General features: G+C 38.3%; 1 protein-coding gene across 1 annotated transcript; it reads left to right on the top strand.

The window, feature by feature from the left end:
- Window positions 1-8,452: 8,452 nt before the first annotated feature.
- On the top strand, window positions 8,453-9,388 carry LOC116907555 (olfactory receptor 149). Its single transcript, XM_032910578.1, has one exon. The coding sequence runs from the start codon at window positions 8,453-8,455 to the stop codon at window positions 9,386-9,388; it is 936 nt and encodes a 311-aa protein (XP_032766469.1).
- The last annotated feature ends 12,931 nt before the right edge of the window (window positions 9,389-22,319 follow it).

Raw genomic sequence — 22,319 nt, 5'->3', positions numbered from 1 at the left:
AAAAAACATGTCAGTTCACAAAGAAGAAATATAATTCTGAATTATTAAAACATAAAACACAATTAAATAAAATTTGGATACTCTATGGTTATACAACTTCTATCCTATCTCCTTGTCTTACCTTATTATTGAACCTATGAAATGTGAGTGTAATTGATAGACATTTTTAATCTATAGTATCTATTCTGTAATAAATAAATTGACTTAATTATTTAGAGCAAGACCATGGGAATATTTCTTAAAAATTATTCCATATTGGATACTTGTCAAAATGATAGTTACTTTTTAACACTAAAATAATAAGATATGCTACTATTTAGAGGAATATATCATCAGAGTATTGCACTCCAGCATACAGGCCATTATAAATTCAATTCAGTAAAAACATGTACTAGAGTAGAATAAATATCTCAAGCTGCTATTTGAATTTCAGCCAGAAATTTGAAAATTGTAAATGATGAATTCTCACCTTGGGTGTATATTAGATAAAATAATACAGCTAAATAATGAATTCATGTCAGAGTGGAATAATATATATTCACCCACTAAACTCTGAATTTTTATGGATCTATGTTTTCAATGATGACTTTAAGGAAGATACAGATTAAAGATTTCTATTGAAATATAACAAAACTGAAAGAAAAAAGTGATAAATAGGAGGATCAAAATCTCCTAAGATCTCTGATCATAATTAGTAAGTTTTTGTGGGAAGGTAAAAGCACTAACAAATAACTGTGCAGCAGGAATAAAAATCAAGAATTGCTTCCGTTTCTTAATCCTCAGCTGTAGGAGTAGAGACAGAAAATGTACAGAGAACAGATGCAGATGTTACACAGAGATCTTGGGAAGCCACAGGCAATGTGAGCAGTACATCCGGATCAAGATCCTCAGGATGAGCTTCATTCTTGACCTAGGATTACAGATTTTCATGGACCATTTACAATGTACCCATGTCAATTCCTGGCAAAATTCCAATATCCCTCATTAATAGACTATAGTAATCCATAGACTCACTGTAGCCAAATATTTTCATTTTTATATTATGTGCATGTTTATGTTTGGAAATGTGTTACTGATTATTCCTTATGGATTTTTTTTTGGGCAATTGAAGATAAAAAAATATGATGAACACAATGCCTTTAAATAAGTGAAACCTCCATTTTCTTCTTTTTGTACCATCCAATTATCCATGCACTGGACGTTTGGAGGTGTTTTGAGGAATGTGATCATTGTTACACTGGACTTAGAACTTAAGTCCTTTTCTAAGTGGTAATGGAATGTTGTCTCGAGGCTCTGTGAGAAAAAGATGAAGCAGAAAATTCCGATTTGGAGCAATTGGGAGAAAGATAGTAAATCTCTTCACTTCTTCTTGAATGGCTTCCTGTCATGCCTGAAGCACCACAGAAGTTTCCATCTGTCTGGCAGCATGGAGACCCCTCAGCCTGGGCCACAGTGCTGGGTGTGCTCTGGCTTCAAGCCAGCGGCAAGGACGTGAAATGTGAGTGTGACCATCTGGAAAGGGAGGCTGTGGTTTGACTTCATGATCATGCAAGTCTGAGCACAGCCCCTCCCTCCCTTACTCTCTTTCCCATCTGCATCTCCAGGAGCTTGCAGCAGAGCACTCAAGTGTCCCCATGTTGCCCCAACCGTGTTATTGTCTGTTTCTCCAGCTAATTCTTCCTTTTCAGGATTAGGGTGAAGTATGTATTTGGCGGTAGGGACAAGCTGAGCAAAGGGAAGGAGCACAAGTGGGGATACTTAGCTGAATAAGAGTATCCCCAGACATGTAGGGAGTGTCCTGAATGTTTAGTTTATCCTCATTGCTGTATTCCTGTGGACAAAATTGACTAAAGCTGAATCAGAAGAAAGGGGTAAGAGCCACGGGTACTACAGGAAACTAAGTCAAGCTGAAGGAAGATGTAGGAATGATTGACGGAAGCTGAGAAAAGAGCCTCCCTCTCCTCTCCCAAAGTTCTGAGACTTGTTTCCTCTCCCCACAGGCTTTTCCATCCCCATGCTTGTGCAAGCTGCCAATAGTCTCCTGAAATTATCTGTGAATCTTGCTGCCTTTGACTTCTGAGGATGTCACCCATGACAAGAGCCTCTTTTTGCTACGAGCAAGTCCCCTACTTCTTGGTGGAAATAGATTTTGGGTTTTATTCTTATATTTTCTCTTTTTTGTCATAACAATAAAGGACATACAACCTTGTTAATCTATTTCCAGGTAATTTTTGCACCTAATCTTCAGCCCTTATTATGTCTTCTGGGAGAAGTTGCCATGCTCTTCCAATATATTTTCTTCAATGCAACTTTCATTTTAGTCATATGCAGATTGGCACTTGAGATTTTCCAGAACAATTACAATAAAATAGGTACATGGAATCTAAAGTAAGCATGTAGCATCAATCCTGGTCAATGCTTGAATTAATAATCTGCATTACCGTTATTCACTCGCTTTTGTTCTTGCATGATGTTCTTGCAAGGTCATAGTGCTAAGTATTATGTTTGCAGAAACAGGAATTGGATGAAAGTTGAAAGGCAACATAAATGTAGCAAAGAGGGAAACAAAAGTCATACATTTCCCATTTCAGAATTACTGAGGGTACCTTGAATAAATTAAGTTTACATTTTTGGCTTTATTTCCATTACATAACTACCTTGATTAAATCAATACTAGAAGATACTGTTTCTCACTGCTAAACACTTTTTGAGATGACTGGGAGTCCTCAGACCAACCCTATGATATGAGACTCCTTGCCATGCTCAACTCGAGAGTTAGGGAAGAACCGCTAGGATTAAAGATGACTATGCCAGTCAGTGTTCTTTCCTTTTTCTTCTCTTATTCAGTATTACTGCAGAACACTGTGTTGTTTGGCTCTGTTTTTCTGCTAGTATGTGAGGCCAGGCTGATGTCTGTAACTTAAATACTTCTCCTTATTCTTATGGTCAACTGTTGTTGTTTTGTGTTACTTATTCTACTTCCACAAGTTAGGCCATCAACTGGGTGAATCAGGATCTTGTCTCCAAAGAGTCTTCCCTTGGAAATACTGAAAATACTTCCTTCAGTATTGACCTACCACTCTTTTGAGGAATTTACACTGGGTAAAGTCCAATTAGTGGGTTCTGTATGGTCCCTTTAGACAGGAGGACTGGTGATTTCTCAGAGTTTTAGTCTACTTTTGAAGGTTCCCCACCTTCCCCTGGAATTTAGCTGCCATAGGGTAAAGGAAACTTCCAAAACATTGGCTTCAGAGTGGTCTCTTTGAAGTCAGGTACACCAGAATAAAGAATGAACTGTAATTTAAAATAACTTGTAGTATAACACTTAGATGAATGTCAGAAAAAACAAAATCTTAAATATGCCTTGAGTCTGTCAAGATTTACTTTCCTAATTAGAAATCCAGTGGAAATTATAAGAAATTATTCTGGTAAAAGAGAAAAATCTTTGCTTTTTAAGTAGGTTTTTTATAAACACGAGCCACCGTTAAGTTTAAACATGTACAAACATTCTTGTGATGTTTTTTAGCTTTTGGTTTTGTTCCAATCTCTATTTCGGAACAATCTGTTTCCTTAGTAGAAAACCTCAATGCAAAATCCTTTCCAAAACCTAAAGTAATTGCCTTTCCTGATTAACTTTGGAAGTGTATAGATAATTTATTTTACATGATAAAATGAATGATGTAGCTGAGTCTTAAGGCTACAGAAGGCATTTAATGGAGGGACAGCATTGAAGATGAACTAATAACATAAGCATTGAGTTGTTTTCTACTGTGCAACTAATCTTCCAGGAACACGTTTCCCACTTTGGAACATCTCTTTACAATAAAACTATCACCTTCATTTTATGATTTAATTGGGAATAGAGGTGATAAACTAATTGCTCCCTCAGAGCTATCTCTGAACTCCAGGCAGGCTATCAGAGAATCTTCAAAACACTTTAACTAGCGATCCAGGGAGGGGTGGTATGGTCTTGATCGTACAAGCCCCACAAGACATGATTCTTTATAATTGAGCAGGAAAGCTCCTTGGGCTGGAGCACATAGTTCTCATCATAAAAAGGAAATGCCAGTTCTAGTTATTGTATTTAGAAAAGCTGGAACCATGTTTCTAGATGGATGGTATGAGTATTCAGACTTCTGCCAGGGTCCATCAACCTCTGATCCTCACACACTAACAGGTAATACACATGGAACTTCTTGATCTTTAGGCAATATACTTTCCTGAAATCAATTGCAAATTCTAATGAGCCTACAGATCATAGAACATGATGGCATCTGAGCATAAACAAAGCATAGGAACTTTGAGGTTCTTTGCTTATCAAGTGTGGAGGGCTCACTTGAATTGGAGGTGTTCAGGTGTGGATGGCATTTGTAAAAAGCAAAGGTTCTCAGCCCTCTCCTCAGAATCGTACTGGGTATCGCTTTACAATATAAATTTTCTTTAGTGGAGTATATTGACCCATGCTAGCCTAACCTCTCTCTTTAGAGATGTTCTTTGCGTCAGCTCTGGTAACAGCCTTTCTAAAATACGGAGATGCTAAAAAGACAGAATGTGCGAGACAAAAAAAGTATATGTTGTGTGATTTATAAAATGAAGTAAAATTATGATTAAAATATACATTTAATGTCAAAAGTGAGGACTGGGGGATGTCTTAGTTGGTGAAGGTGCTTGCTTCATCACCTGAGTCCAATCACTGGAGACAACACAGGGGAGAGAGAGAGAACTGAGTCCCTCAAATTGTTCTCTGACCATCACACAGGCACCGTGGCATATGCATGGACACATGTAAACACACACGCACGCGCACACACACACACACACACACACGCACATACTTATGCACACAAACAATTTAAATATAAATAGACTGAAAATGACTGGGGAGAATGAGACATAAAGTCTCCTTTCACTTTTATGTAAAGCTGCAGTAACGGCCTTTCAGGAACAACCTCATTTCCTAGCATTAGAAGAGGGTTCCTTAGGAAGGAGAGACAAAGAGAGCAGCTCTTTCTAACAATTACAAGCACAGACATGAAATAAAGCAAAGTGATTTCCTTGGTGTATTTGAATGTCAGTTTTTCTGTCTGATTTACAAAAGAAAGACCAACTTACGGATAATATTTTTAAAAAAGAATCAGTTTTTATGAATGACTCACCAGTCCTTGGGACACAGCAAGTATTCACCAAATGGTGTGTGCCATGACCATTCTTGTTACTGTCAGTATTAATACAGTAGTGGGTAGAAAGACTCTTCGTCTCTTAGGTGTCTACTCTAGCATTAACTTACATAACCTTCTCCCTTAGTTCTGCCCTTTGTCTTTATTCGATGCAGGCCAGTGTATTTTCCATTTCAACATAATAGCATACCTTTATATGTACCTTGTTTCCATCTTTTCTTTGGTTAATGCTTGAGTTTCCCTGATTCCTTTTAGACCAGATAAGAGCCAACAAGGACCAGCACAGCAACTTCTGTTACAGCTGGGACCCTCTCATCACTCTACCTCTCATCACTCTCAAGACTGCAGGGATGGAATTGAAGTGGGATGTTATTTGAGACCACTTATTAGCTTTACAAAATAAAAATAAATAAAGACTATTTAGCAAGTCATAAATAGTCTTCTTTAGGGAATAGTACAAAGATACGTTATCTAACACCAAATGATCAGCTCTGAAAAAACATACTAGTAATAATATAGAGACTGAATAGGTTGTATTTAGAATATGTGTGGATGCATACACATGTGTGTATATAACAGCAATAATAATATGCTGTGAATCTGAATTAGAGCAAGGAAGTATATGGGGGATTTAGAGGGATAAAAGAAAAGGGGGGAATGTTGTGATTATATTATAAGCTCAAAATTAAAAGAAATAGTAAAAAAAGGTTTTGTCAACAGCCTGTGACACTGGCTATCAAGGGTGACTTGCAGATGGAATGAAGTCAGAAAAAATATCTATTGCATACTGTTAAATTCCCCTCTCCTGGGTAGAAATTAGATAATTCCATTTACAAATGGATAAGGGTTTGGGCATGGCAGTACCTGCCTTTAATCTTAGCATTTGAAAGACAGGAACAGAATATCATACACAAGCCTCATTTACACAGTGAATTCAAGGCCAGCCTGGGCTGCATAGTGAGATAGGTCCTGCTTCAAAATAAAATGGGGATGAGAACAGAATTATTTATATATGCAACGTGGAATGACTAGAAAAGCCAGTGAGTAATCTATCCTAGATAGATATTACTCCGTCCTTCTCTGAAGCTAGTAATCAACATTGTTATGGACATTTGAGTCAAGAATCCAGTGCATTACAGTAATATAGTACAATTTCAAAATTTTGTTACAAGTTGATTTTGGCTATGAAATCTTATGAATAATGCAGGTGAGTTGACATTTCAATGAAACCTATGACCCAGATAGATATTATGTACAAATCAATTGGTTTAATAAATTAGTAATATGAGTATCTTGGGATTCTCTTTATTTATAGTTATGTATATTAGATAGAGCTGCTGGGCTTTTATATTTGAATTTGTCAAAACCATTTAGTTGTTAGTTATCTGACATTTTGTTTAGCATTACTTAGTTTTTCCTTAGGGGATAATAAGACCCAAGTTGGTAAAAATAAAATGTTTGCAAATATACATAGAAAACAAGCACTAAAGGAAGGCACTTCAGAATTAAATTATATCACATCCAGGGCATAGAGTCTCCCTACAAGTCTTGCTCTCAGTGACAAAAGAAAATAGAGGTAGACATAAAGGAGAATTTTAGGACCATTCATTTTAGTTTGAGAGTGTGTCTAAATATTTAGGACCTTGGAGTCAAAGAGGGGGTAATGAAATGTTCCACAACTAAACGGAAAAGAAATGTAATAAAAAGGCAAGGTGAGGAGACCAAGAGAGTAAGAGTGGATGCTCTCGGGCTTTTTTCTTCATGTTTTTCTTTTTATTATAGGAAACAGAAAATTGCCCTTTTCCCATGGTGGCATGGGCCTTGGTGAGGAAAGCAGTTTACATCCTTTGGTATATGCTGAGAGAAATATTTAAATTTAATATTCTTTGGCTTAAGTTTCCAATCATCATTTTGTTATTTTGTGTGTTCCAGAACTCAGGAAATATTTTTGATATGGAGGAATAACTTCATCTGTTGCTGTCATTTTATCCTTTAGTTCGGTTAGCCTGGAATGGGAAAGGAATAGAAAGTTATATCTTCTGCTATAAGTTTATACTTAGGTTGTGACCAGTTACTCTGCAATAGGCTCATCTTTTTAATGCTGAAGTAAATTATAAGCAACATAAGGGTATTTAATTCTTCGTGTAAGGTCAATGCAGGAAAATGAGTTATAAGTAGCTTGGTGATTTCTATTTGTGTGTTTGAAATCCCTTTCTTTTGAATTTTGTAGCTCTCAACTCTTTGAAAGAGATCAACAATGAATATCTGAAAGTAAGTTATTCAGTGGTGATGTTTGAGGGGTACATATAGTCCATATCTAATTCTCAGGTATGTCACATTTTTTGTTATTATTTGGATTTGGACTGAACTTTTCTAATATAAGAGAGATCACATCTCAGAGGAGGTCTTTCTTACCTGGCCTATACATGGGAGACAAATATTCTCAATATTTGTAAAGAGAGTTTCTGACTATCAGCCATGCCACAGGTGAAGGGTTATACAGTGTTACTAACAACTGATCATGCCAATGCTCTCAGAGGCAGCTGACCTATGGATAGTTGTATGTGTGAAAGAATGCTTGAGAATAATGGCAAAAAAGAGGGTCTTCCTTTTTTTCTATGCTAGTATTCCTAGAAGTTGTAGCCTCTTGAAAATAAGGAAGACCTTACCCTAGAGTTTATTAACAGTTTTGCCAGGTACTTTCAAATGGTTTTTAAACATAGTATCAGTATTCATTTATGTTGACATTGCTGTTGTTAAACTATGCTTTACATATTGCAGGTAACTATAAAATTCATTGGACGAATTATTTTCATTAGTCTAAGAAAAACCAAATTCGGCACTCCTGTCAAATGTCATGATTTCTCATACAATATTATCCTATTGCTTTGCAGAGGGTAATGAAATGGACAGCAGGTTAATTAAACGTATCACCACGGTTCAACACACACATGTTCTCAGAATATAAACTCACGTAAAGCACTGTTTAACTTGAGAATATTTGACTACGTCTCTTAACTTCTGCTTTGGTGTAGAAGACAAAACAATCATTTATATTCATGAAGCCTCCCTTCTAAAACCTGTGTAGATTGACTCTCCAATAGAATTTACAGTAACAGATACTTTTCTGGAGATCGTGTTTTGTTCATCAGAAGAATGCAATGTTTTGCTTCTCAAAGCATACTCAAAGCTCTCACTATAAGAAGAATCTTAATAGACATTGAGGACCAGACTGCTGCCTTTTAATCTTTGCAAGTTCAAACATCCTGAAAGCTATGAAGAACCTTTCAGTAGTGACTCAGTTTATTCTGTTGGGCATCCCACACACAGAGGGTCTGGAGACCATGCTCTTTGTCCTGTTTTTGTCTTTCTACATCTTCACTCTAGTGGGGAACTTGCTCATACTCCTTGCAATTGTCTCCTCCACTCGGCTTCATACTCCTATGTACTTCTTCCTGTGTCAGCTGTCAGTGTGTGACATATTTTTTCCTTCTGTGAGCTCTCCCAAGATGCTGTTCTACCTCTCAGGAAATACCCCAGCTATCTCTTATGCAGGCTGTGTGTCCCAGCTTTTCTTCTACCATTTTCTGGGTGGTACTGAGTGCTTCTTGTACACAGTAATGGCCTATGACCGCTTTGTTGCCATATGCTACCCTCTACGCTACTCAGTCATAATAAGCCACAGAGTTTGTGCCATCCTAGCCATGGGAACATTAGTTTTCGGCTGTATTCACTCCACCTTTCTAACTACTCTCACTTTCCAGTTGCCCTACTGTGGTCCCAAAGATGTGAACTATTATTTCTGTGATATTCCTGTAGTTATGAAGCTAGCTTGTGCAGACACATCAACCCTTGAGATGGTGGGGTTCATCAGCGTGGGCCTGATGCCCCTCAGTTGCTTCTTCTTCATCCTCACCTCCTACAGCTGTATACTTCGCTCCATCTTACAGATCCGATCCACCGAGGGACGACACAGAGCCTTCTCCACGTGTAGTGCCCATTTTACTGCCATCTTGCTCTTTTATATGCCAGTGATTTTCATTTATCTAAGGCCAACACCAAGTCCTTGGTTGGATGCAACTGTTCAGATTCTAAACAACTTGGTCACCCCTATGCTAAATCCATTGATCTACAGCCTCAGAAATAAGGAAGTGAAATCATCACTGTGGATTGTCCTACGTCCACTGTGCTTTCTTTCGAAGCATTTGTAAAGAAAGGTCAGTAGTTAATACTAAGGTAGCCTTCAGTGCTAATGCAATAGATTCATTGGCTGCTCTAAACTACTTTGTATTTGAGAACACTCATATTATTACTATCTTAAATCTACAATATTATTTGACATCTAGAGAGCAAGTGGTAGATGGTACCTCCAGGTTGAGTTATCTGACTCAAGCTGACCTGTACTCTCATGTGCAAACCACAGCAGACAAGGGTAGAGCAGTCCTCCCAAAGGCAGAAGAATATGGGCCTGCTACTTGTCCACCATTCTTTTCAACCTGCTTTCTTCTCATTTTCTTTGAATTATGATTAGACCAAGTACTTCTGAGTCCTTATTTTCATTGTCCTATCTCATGCATCTTCCTATTTTTATTTTCCTTAGAGTTTTATCATCTTGGCTGGAATAATATTCCCATAAAATATCTGCATTAACTAGTCTATCAGTTTATTCACCTAAGGGATAATGGAGTTTGAGAGATATGATCTTTATTTCTTAAATATTATCCAGTTACATTGAAACACAATAAAAAACAGGATAAAGAACAGGACTTGAGTGGAGGGTTGAGCAGACCTAATGGTAGAATCCTGGATTCAATATCAATAATTCTTGATATTAGACAACATCACTTACATTTTCTCCTTTTTCAATTATACCTACTTGGACACCAAAATTGACTTGGGTTTATTCTCTAGCACTTTTTTGTTTTGTTTTCTGCTGAAATGAACTACAAATGAGAACTCTGCTATTTCATTCAAGCATGAAATTTTGATAACTGAACTTACTAGCCATTTGGTTCTATGTTGTGAAGCTCCTCCTAACAATAGTAGAGAAAAGAGAAAAACACTGAGGAGATGGTAACAGGAGACAAAGGAACACAGACTCAGTTTTCTTTTGCATGCTCCTGTTGGAGTCAGAGTATAATAATGGAACCTACCAGAATAATCTAGCAATGTTATCTTTGCTCGAAGATCCTAAAACTTGAGTTCATAGGAGCTTCTGGAAGGTAGGCTAAAAGGTGCCTTTAAATAAACAAGAGCCTAAAGGGTTACTGGAGTTCTCTTATTATTTAATGTTCCATTCATATCTAACCATGCTTAATCTTCTCAGAGTCTGAATTTTCATTGATCCGGTATCTAGCCAGTAACTGCTCAGACAATCACATCATATAAGAATAAAACATAGTGACATCTTCATTTTATGAAAGGTCATACTTTTGTCATTTGATTAGTGACTCAGTACTTTACAAGAGAATGAAAAGATGAACACATCCTAAGTGCCTGATAACTATAGGAACCTAGTGGAAAAACAAGCAGTCACGGCAATGACTAGAGCAAGCCTGAATTAATACAGTGGCCAAAGATGTTCACTTGTAGGTTAAAAATGGCTGAGGGAAAAATGTTCCAGGAGGATAAAACCCACATCTAGGGTTATGGATAGTCAGAGGCAATGTTTTGGGCTAGTATAACCTAAGGGCTTGTCATTTAGGAAGGAATGTTTGGGCATGAATATAAAATTTATTACAACTTCTCTTTTCAGTGTTCATATCCATTGCAGTTAATTTTTCTTGGATCAGAAGAATGGGTTGTAAAAAATGACTCATGTCTATCTCCTTAAACAAATTAATTCCTCAGCTCAGCTCAGCTGGTGTGAGTGAAGCCAAAAGCTTTCATTTCTTCAGATATACAATAGCTCTTCCTTTATCAAAGAAGGAACCCAGAAGACCAGGCTGAATTGGGGTATATGGTGGCAAAGTTCAGTTTGATAGTGAGATGAATTTATGGATTCTATGCTTTGTGTAAAAGAAAAGGCAATATTGTATTAAAAATGTTTTCCAGCCTAACAAGGCACATTCAGGAGTGCTTTGTCCAGATGTTAAGATCAAGTCAAAACTTACATCCTTGGACAAAACACCATAGCACTGAATTTTAAAGCAGAGATTCATAGAACATTGTTCATTGAGATGGCTGCAGAAACAATATTTCCTGAGACACCAGCTTCCAGCATTGTCCAAATAATTTCTAGCTCCTGACCAGAGGAATATTGCAGAGTCATTAAAAACTCTTCTGTTCAGTGAATCAGTTTCTGTAGTTTGCTTCAGCACTCTCCAGTCACACTTCCATTCCCTTCCCTAAATATGTTAGAAAACTATGCTTTCCTGGAATTTGATCTATTTTTTAAACCAACAGAAAGAAAAGCTAGAGTGTGGACAAACTTGGAACCAATAGCAGGATCATTAGAGACAAATCTCTATGAAGACAATGCCTCCTCAATGGGGAAAGAATTAGTGTTACTAGCCTGAGTAACTTTAGCCAAACCAAAGTGATGAAAAAATATTTTGCTTATTTGTTGGAAATACTTATTAAAATTCTCCATCTACAGCAAGAAAACAAATCAACATTATAGAAATTATACCATAGGTTCTAAATATCATTTTTTTTCTTATTGCCTTAAGATCAAAGTAACCCTGGTTGTGAAGGGGCTAAAATGATTTTCTCTTTCATATATGGTCAGACCTTAGAGCTAGGTACTCTAGATTTTGTCAGTTGATACAACATAGAAATCCGGAAAGAGGGAATCTTAATTGAGAAAATTCTTTATGATTAGTCTATAGGCAAGCCTGTTATTGTCTATTAATGATTAATGATTGATGTGGGAGGGGCTAACCTACTATTGGTACCATCCTTAGGGAGGTGATTCTGAGTTGTTGCTTACTCTAAGGCTATTAGTTTTTAATTGATTTACAATAAGTCTGTGCAATCATTAGTTTAAATATAAAGTTATTTATTCATTTTATACCCCAATATCAGCCCTTTCTCCTCCCAGTACCTTCACAAAGATCTTCACCCCATTCCTCTCACTCCTTCTACTTTGAGGTGATTCCTCTGGGTAAATTCCCCCCCACACACATACACTAACTCCATAGCTCTCCAACCCTACCCCATGGCAGATAAAGTCACTGCAGGACTAGGCACATTCTTTCCTATTGAGAGACAAGGCAGCCCAGCTAGGGGTAAAGGAACCACAGGTTGGTTGGCATCAGGTCAGGAGCAGACCCCACTCCAGTTATTGGGGAACCTGCATGAAAACCAAGCTGCACATATTCTACATATGTGTGGGAGGGACACATGCTTGCTCTTTGGTTGGTAGTTCAGTCTCTGGGAGCTCCGAAGGTCCAGGTATGTTGACTTTGTTGATCATCCTGTGAAGGCCCGATTCTTTTCATGTCCCTCAACTCTTCCACAGCCTCCCTGATCTTCATTTAATGTTTGGCTATGGGTCTCTGCCTCTGTTTCCATTAACTGCTGAGTGGATCCTCTCAGAAGACAATTATGCTAGATTCCTGTCTGTAAGCATAACAATGTCACTAATAGTGTCGGGGACTGATTCTTGGCCATGGGATGGGTCTCAATTTTGGGAAGTCATTGGTTGGCTATCCAATCTGTCTCTGTTCTATCTTTGTCCCTGCACTTCTTGTAGGGAGGACACATTTTGGGTTGAAGTTTTTGTAGGTGGGTTGCTGTGCTTGTTCCTCCACTGGGAGTCTTGCTTGGCTACAGAAAGTAGCCACTTCAGGATCCATATCCCCCACTGCTAGGAGTCTCAGCTAGGGTCCAATGGATAGGCACCCTGGGGTTTCACCCCCAGTTGCAGGTCTTTGGCAGATCTTAGAGCTTGCTTCCCCTCAACTGCCAATGCCATTCTCACTCCCCTTATCTTCCTACACTTGAACCCCCAAGTTCTGCTCTCCATCCCCTCTCTTACCCAGTTCTTCCCATCAATCAACCTCTAATATCTATTTTGTTTCCCCTTCTGAGAAAGATTCAACCATTCTCCCTTGGGCCTTGTTATTTGGGTTATTTAGGTATATGAGTTATAGCCTGATTATTCTGTATTTTGTGGCTATATCCACTTATAAGTAAGTACATATTATAAATATCATTTTTGGTCTGAGTTATCTCACTAAGGACAATATTTTTCTAGTTCCACCCATTTTTCTGCAAAATTAATGTTGTCCTTGTTTTTAGTAGATAAGTAGAATACTAAGTTGAATCCATTCTTCAGTTGAGGGACATTTAGGTTTCTTTCCATTTCTGGCTATTACAAATAAAGCCACTATGAACATAGTTAAACAAATGTCCTCATGGGATGGTGGACTATCTTTTTGGTATAAGCCTAAGAGTGGTATAGCTGGGTCATCATGTAAAACTATTTCTAATTTTCTGAAAAAAACATCAAATAGATTTCTAGAATTGTACAAGTTTTCACTCCCAGAAGCAATGGAGGAGTGTCTTGTTTGTTTCACATCTTCGCCAGCATGTGCTGTCCTTTGAGTGTCTTGTCGTAGCCCTTTTGATCGGTGTAAGGTAGAATCTCACAGTCCTTTTGATTTTTCTTTCCCTGAGGACTAAGATTGTTGAATATTTCTTTAAGTGATTCTCACAAATGCCATGTTTGGTTGATATCCTGAGGATGCCTGCCCTTCTATGAAGGGAAAAGGAGGAGGAATGGATGGAAATTATGGGGAAGTGTGAAGGAAAGTTTTCAAGGATCAAAGACATGAGAAACTGCTCTCAAGATTGTAATATATGAGAAAAATAAAAAATAAAAACCAGACTTTAAACAACATACCTGTGAAATAACAGGCAAATGGATAATAAAAATGTGGTACAGTTATACTATAGAATATTACTCAGCTACTAAAAACAAATGAAAAACTAAATAAATTTCAGGTAAATGGATGACACTAGTGAAAAATCATCCTGATTGAAGGAACTGTGACCAAGAAGGGAAATATAATATGGCTTCTTTTATATATGAAGCCTTTTGAGCTTTTGGTAGGCTTGCTACATCCACGTACCCATCTAGTTTGGTATAAGTGAAGAAACTAAGGAGGGGAGAAGTATCTCTTAAAAAAGGAGAAATAGGAAATATAGTTATGCAGATGTAGGAAGGGCAGTGAAATGGAAGCTTAAACAGAGAGGAAAGATGGTGGCAGAAATGAAGTATGGGGAGGGCAAACTAAAAATAAGTGCCAGTTGCAGGGTCATATGGAAATCTACTACAATAGAAGCTTCTTAAAATATGTACATTTGTGAAAGAAATAATAGCTCCAATAATGTATTTCTCATAACCAAGTAAAACCCCTAGGGCAAAGAATGGGATATTTCTAATTTAGTTTTTACTAAAGCAGCCCCATGGAAATCCCCAAACAACTCAGATGATTGCCAATGTTATGTATTGATCTCCATAAACTGACAGTAAGACTCTGTTGCTAAAGACAACGCCTCCATATTTCATTGAACATGGAGAGGTACTGATGTTGCCTAACTTCACAACTGTTCTCTAGTGTTCATGGCATTGGAAGGTACTCTGCTTGTTCCCAGAAGAGAAAGGTAAACACCAATCTAGCTAGAAACCTATTGATATACGATAGTGTTTTGCCTGCATGATACATCCCTGCAATAGTGGCACAAAAGTTGTGGGAATAACCAACTACTACTTGATCAAATTTAATAAACTGCTTTCTGAAATAAAACCCACACCCGATACTGCTCTTGTGACAAAGTTTCTGAGAATGGATGGGACATGAACCTAGGGGAAATCAAATTGCTAAAGAAATGTAGCAACAAGATGACTACTAACAACATTCTTTTCTATAGATGAGTGTCTCACTTAGCCATTGTTAGAGAAGCTTCTGCTGTCAGGAGATGGAAATTAATACAATGACACATAACTGGACAATGTACAGAAAGTGAGAGATCTTGGAATGTTCAGTTCTTGGGATCTCTCTACCAAATTCCTTCTTATGGGGCTCAGGAGTTTGGTAGAAGAGGAGGCAGAAAGATTGTAGGAGTCAGTGGGGATAGAGGACACCAGAAAATGTCTCCTAGGCATAAAGGGCTGATGAACAGATGATCTCACAGAAGTGGTGGCAACATGCACAGGGCCTTCACAGATCTAAGCAGGATTCCCAGGGCTGAGTGGGGGAAGTGGACAAGAGCCTCCATCCCTAACCTAAAAGCTTTTACTGATTATCAACATCACACAAAGGATAAATTATTTTTCTCCAAAAGATTCTCACTGAGTAGGCAAATCACATTTAAGGAAGACCCCCTCACCCCCATGCCTAGCAATGGATGGCTAACAAAAGGAACACAATGGTATTTTTGGTGACATTTTTGTTGTTATTGTCTTACAATGTTTTGATTGAGCTTTTTTGTTTCAGTTTACTGGCCTTTTGCTTATATATTATGATTTCTGATTTTGTGTTTTTAATGGTTTTATTTGTCTGCATGTGTGCATCTCTGCATGTATCTATGCTTCTTACACAGTTTTTCAAACTTTTTTCTTTTGTTTGGTTTTATATTTTTCTGTTTCATTCTTTGTTTCCTATTTTTTTCTAAAGCAAGATAAAATATGGAGTTGAATGGTTGAGGAGGCTAGGGAGGATCTGGAAGGTTGTGGGACGGGAAATCGTCATCAAAATATATTGTATGTTACTTTTTTAAACAAACAAATCTTAAGTTCAATTTAGCACTTCTCACATTTGAATAATTCACCACAATATTTATTCACCATTGTTAGCATTTGCTCTAGACTCCACCCAACAGTTACCTAGCCATAGCCAGGTAAGAGACTGATTCCTGTGTTAAAGGACTGTTCTGGGTTCGTGTTCTCTCTCTCTCTCTCTCTCTCTCTCTCTCTCTCTCTCTCTCTCTCTCTCTCTCTCTCTCTCCCCCTATTTTTCTGTCTCTCTCTCCATGTTTTTCCTTTCTCCCCACATGTTCCAACTGGTCTTTCCTCTTTCTCTTTCCTCTTCTCGTTCTACCCTTTAGTGTTCCCCTTCTTTCTTTGCTTTTAATCCCTTCCCATGTCCCCCAATATGTCATTTTAGACTAGACCTGTCATATGGCTGACACCTCTGTGGGGCAGAGGGGAGCCACACCTCAGCATGGGCACGCTAAGACACTAAGATGTGAAAAGAAGGCTGTGGTAGTTTGAACAGGAATGACCCCCTCCCCCTCATGGGCTCATACATTTGAATGCATGGTCATTAAGGAGTGGTGCTCCTTGACAGAGTTCAAGAGTTGTGGCCTTGATGGAGTAGGTGTGGCTTTGCTGCAATGAATGTGCCACTGGGAATGGGCTTTGAGGTTTCGCATGCTCAAGATCAGCCTGGTTTCTACGGCTTCTTTCTTCCTGACAATCCAGATGTAGAATTCTTAGCTTTTCTCCAGCATCATGTCTGCCCAAGTTCTGTCATACTTCCTGACCTACTAATAATGGTCTAAACCTCTGAAACTGTAAGCCAGTTCCATTTAAATTCTTTCCTTTCTGAGAGTAGTTGTGTGTGGCTATGGTGCCTCTTCATAGAAGCAGAGCAATGTCTAAGACAAGGGTCAGCAAAGCATTTTTCAGCGAGAAGAGCAGGTAAGTCTGCAGAGTCCAGGCAACTTATGTCAGCTAAGATGTAAAAGGCAGCTGTTTCACTAGAGACCACCCTGTTCCAGTGTTATATAAGGTTGTGAGTCTTCTATTGAAGACAAAGAATCTGGGATGCTACCAGAAAATAGAGGGCTTGAACAAATGTCATCTGCTACCTGTTATGCCAAATGTAATATCTCCTAAACAAAGAAAACTACAAGATTTAGTTTAGAAGAGTCTGCTTGGAGTGGTTCTAGTTCACTGTCTGTGACAATTATGACTGAGGAAATGTACCTGTTAAATATCTCACTCACTCAAAATGTGTAAAGACTATGACCCTTAGCCCCAAGAGAATCCTAGTCATTTTTTTTAATTTCTCATGCTCTCATGTTAGACCAATTCCATATGACATGCATATAGATGTTGCAGAGACATGAAGTAGGAAGGTCTATAATTCTTTGAAGGAACAAATGCATATGTTGGAACTAAGGCACTCCTTCTCTTAGCATCAAGCAAAGATAAAATACTAGAAAACATGGAGATACCAACATTCCTAGCCATCTTTCGTCACCACTCATAATATGTCATTATCCTGTCAGGTACCTCTTTCACCCACTTCACCCTCTGAGTTGTCTTTCTATCTCCTACTATTTCTTCTGAAACTCTTGACACTTACCAGACAATCTGATTTATGTTAGTTTTAATACAATGCACACACACACACACACACACACACACACACACACACACACACGCACACACACATGGTCTATCTCTTAGTTGATTTTGGGTCCAGCCACATTAAGCATCATACTCTTACCATCACGATGTATGGTTTCTATTCGTCCATGTTCTTTTCAGAACTTGTTATTTTTGCTTTATTTCTTTTTCATTTATTCTTCTCTCATACAACACATCCAAACCATAGTTTTTTTTCCTTCCACTCCAAGACCATTACCACATCCCCTGTTCCCCCGATACACTACATCTGTTTTCCCTCAGAAAAAAGAAGGCCTCTTAGGGGTAGCAACCAAGCATGGCATAACAAGTGACAATAAGATTAGGCACAACTGCTGGGCAAGACAACACTGTAGGAGGAACAGGGTCTGAAACCCAGGCTAAAGAGTCAGTGATGTCCTGCTCCCACTGTTAGTCCCACAAAAGCTAACAACAGTACATATGCAGAGGAGCTAACACAGACCCATGCAGGTCTGTGATTGCTGCTTCAGTCTCTGTGAGCTATAAGTTGATTCTGAGGGCCATGTTCTCCTGGTGTACTCCACCCGTCTAGTACTGTCTAGTACTGTAGCAATGAATGAGCTGTTTTGGCTCCCTGTGGGGATGCCTGTGTTGGAACTACTCAAGAGTTCTCCAGATTCAGGAGTGAAAAACAGACATGCCAGCTAATTTTACTATGCCAATCGGTGGGCACTTCTAAACCTCCCTGCAGTATTTTTGAGTTAACATCATTTGAAATCTATCTGCTACCCCAGACCCAATTGGGGGCATGGACTGTGTGACCACTTACCCTTATTCTTATATGTCAGCTGACCTTTAGGTCTGATCTTTCTGTTACCTGTTCATGGTGATTCTACTACCTTCCTCTCCCTCAGTTCCTTGCCTGTGCAATGTAAAAGTCCTGCCTCCAACTTCCTGCCCAGCCATTGACTATACAGCAATGCTTTACCAAAGTTAGCTGGGGAAAGGAAACCTCAGAATCTGGAAGTGTGGAGCTTTGTGGTGCCTAATCCAATTAAGACAAATTGTTAGAACCTGTTACTAACACGGCACCTACAATTTTTCCTCATCATCTTCTTTGGGGTTCTCTGATTGACAAGGGGCAGTACTTACTGGACATAATCAAATTTGACTCTTTCTCTGTGGAATATTTGGCTGTAGGTCTCTGCATCTGCTTCCATCAGCAGTCAGAGGAAGCCTCTCTGATGACAGGCTAGGCACAAATCTATATATGTAGGATATCATTAGTAATAATTTATTGATTTTTGTCTATCTTGGATCTCTGAGCTTTCCAGCTTCCAGTTCCTGGACATTCATGCAGTTTGGGAATGGGCTTCCTTTCCTGGTGTGGACCTCACATTAGAGCAGTCATGGGTTTGCTATTTCCATAAGTTCTACACCTCCATTGCCTCAGAAAATTGTGTTCAAAAAGCATGCTGCACACTTGTTTTCCAAGAAGCATTACTATCCTGTTTCATACTTATTGTGGGTGACCTACATCTGCAGCCTACCTCTGTTTTTCATCTTGTTATGCATTTTATTTTTGCTTTTAGTAAACTCTAAACTACTTACAGATACCTGGAAATCTCTCTCTCTCTCTCTCTCTCTCTCTCTCTCTCTCTCTCTCTCTCTCTCTCTGTCTCTCTCTCTGTCTCTCTCTCTCTCTCTCTCTCTCTCTCTCTCTCTCTCTCTCAATACCAAAAAGATGTACCTGGAATATTGTAAAGTAGATGAGGATTAACGACAGATTCTCCTTTTGGTTTTTGCCTGCACTCAGGACTGACCCCGTGCCAGGGCTCCCTGCATTCAGATCCCACTGGAAGCAGGACTCTCAGAAGAACTAACACATTCAAGACCACAGGCGAGACCAGCACTTCTTCTGGTACTCCCAAGAGGAACCCATTCAGAGCCTTCAGGGCACAGGAATGTAGGAGCAGTCTGTGGTAGGATCCATCTAGTTTCTTTATACCCTGAGCTTACCCTGTGCCACAGCTCTTTGTACTCAGATCCCATGTGGAGAGAGCTGGTCTCCCAGTAGTGCTGACACACAGGCTTACAGGAATGTCAAGCCACTGTCAGAGACAGCAAGACCAGATAACACCAGAGAAAAGCAGATGGCCAGGGGCAAGGGCAAGAAACTAAGCAACAGAAATGAAGACAACTAGGCATTATGAGAACCTAGTTCTCCCACCACAGCAAGCCCAGGATACCACAACACACTATAAAAGCAAGATTTTGATTTAAAATCAAAACTCATGATGATGTTAGAGGACTTTAAGAAGGACATAAATAACTCCCTTAAAGAAACACAGCACAACACAGGCAAAAAGATAGAAGCCCTTAAAGAGGAAACACAAAAATCAACAGGTGAAGGAACCATCCAGGATCTAAAATGGAAACAGAAACAATAAAGAAATGACAAAGAAACACCACCCTGGAGTTAGAAAACCTAGGAAAGAGATCAGGAATCATAGATGCAAGAATCATTAACAGAATACAAAGAGAAAAGAGAGAAATTCAGGGCAGAAAATACCATAGAAAACATTGACACAACCATCAAAGAAAATACAAAGCACAAAAAGGTCCTAACTCAAAATCTCCAGGAAATCCAAGACACAATGGGCAGATCAAACCTAAGGATAATAGGTATAAAAGAGAACAAAGATTCTCAATTTAAAGGGCCAGTAAATATCTTCAACAAAATTATAGAAGAAAACTTCCCTAACTTAAAGAAAGAGATGCCTATAAAATATACAAGAAGCCTACAGAACTCAAAATAGATCAAATCAGAAAAGAAATTGCCATCGCATAATAGACAAATCACCAACTGCACAAAACAAAGAAAGAATATTAAAAGCAGTAAGGGAAAAAGGTCAAGTAACACAAAGGATCACACTAGACTTTTCAACAGAGACTATGAAAGCTAGAAGATACTGGGCAGATGTCATACAGACTCTAAGAAAACAGAGATGCCAGCCAAGGCTAGTATATCCTGCAAAACTCTCAATTACCATAGATGGAGAAACCAAGATCTTCCATGATAAAACCAAATTTACACAATATCTTTCTACAAATCCAGCCCTACAAAGGATAATAGATGGAAAACTCCAACACAAGGAGAAAAACTACACCACAGAAAAAGCAAGAAAGTTATCATTCTACTAGCCCAAAAGACAATAGCCACACAACTATAATTCCACCTTTAACAACAAAAATAATGAGAAACAACAATCATTGGTCCCTAATATCCTCAACATCAATGGATTCAATTCCCCAATAAAATGATATAGACAAAAAGACTGGATATGTAAACAGATCCTAGCATATTGCTGCATACAGGAAACACACATCAGTGATAAAGACAGACACTACCTCAGAGTAAAATTCTGTAAAACAGTTTATCAAGCAAATGGTCCCAAGAAACGAGTTGGAGTAGCCATTGTAACATTGAATAAGATTGACTTTCAACCAAAAATTATCCCAAAAGATAAGGAAGGACACTTTATATTCATCAAAGGAAAACTCCACCAAGATGAAGTATCAGTCCTAAATGTCTATGCTCTATATGCAAGGGCATCTACATTCATAAAAGAAACCTTACTAAAGCTCAAAGCACACATTGCATATCACACAAGAATAGTGGGAGATTTCAACACCCCACTCTCAGCAATGGACAGATCATGGAAAAAGAAACTAAACGGAGACACAGAAACTAACAGAAATTATGAACCAAATGAATTTAACAGATAACTATAGAACATTTCATCCTAAAACAAAAGAATATACTTTCTTCTTAGCACCTGTTCTCCAAAATTGACCATATAATCAGTAACAAAACAGGCCTCAATAGATACAAGCAGGTTGAAATAATTTTATGCATCCTATCAGATCATCATGGACTAAGACTGGTCTTCAATAACAACAAAACTGACAGAAACCTACATACACATGGAATCTGAACAATGCTCTCCAGAATGATAACTTGGTCGAGGAAGAAATAAAGAAAGAAATGAAACACTTTTTAGAATTTAATGAAAATGAAGGCACAACATACCCAAATGTATGGGACACAATGAAAGAAGTAAAAAGAAGAAAACTCTTAGCTTTGAGTGCCTCCATAAGGGAGAGTATGCATCTAATCCTTTTTAAAGAATTAATGCCCCATGGAAATAGGGTGCAGGTGAGGGTGAAGTGAGGAAGAGGTGGGTGAATGAATCAGTGGTAGGAGGAGACTGGGTTTGGGAGGAAGTAGGGAGTGGTGAAAAACTTTGGAAGTGTGTCTGGACAAGGTCAGGACAACATTTGGAATGTAAATAACTAATTTTTTTTTTTAAATAATGAGGGGTTGGGGATTTAGCTCAGTGGTAGAGCGCTTGCCTAGGAAGCGCAAGGCCCTGGGTTCGGTCCCCAGCTCCGAAAAAAAAAAATAACCAAAAAAAAAAAATAAGATACTTAAGTAGGAGGCAATGTAGAAAAACTATGTCCCTGGAGAATGTTTTGTAACAATGCTAAATTTAAAACAGAATACATTTTACTATAAAATATATTTTCAACAATTATTTCTTTAGAAAGTAATTATTTCAGGATTACATTTTCTTTTAAGGATTGATTAGGATCCCTTGAACCTACAATTAGCAAAATGTTAAAATGGAGTGTCACATAATCAGAAAAAACAAGACCTTAAAGGGATTCTAAATTTCAATAAATTGATTTTGCCTTTAAAAAAAAAAAGAAAAAGAAAAAGAAACTCAAGAGAGCAT

This window comes from Rattus rattus, chromosome 8, assembly GCF_011064425.1.
Source record: "Rattus rattus isolate New Zealand chromosome 8, Rrattus_CSIRO_v1, whole genome shotgun sequence".
Classification (NCBI taxonomy): Eukaryota; Metazoa; Chordata; class Mammalia; order Rodentia; family Muridae; genus Rattus; species Rattus rattus.
The sequence above is the reverse complement of the archived record's forward strand: the minus strand, read 5'-3'. Positions and strand labels throughout refer to the sequence as shown.

Excerpts from the sequence above, each read along its gene's own strand:
- LOC116907555 (XM_032910578.1), top strand. The coding sequence starts at position 8,453 with ATGAAGAACCTTTCAGTAGTGACTCAGTTTATTCTGTTGGGCATCCCA.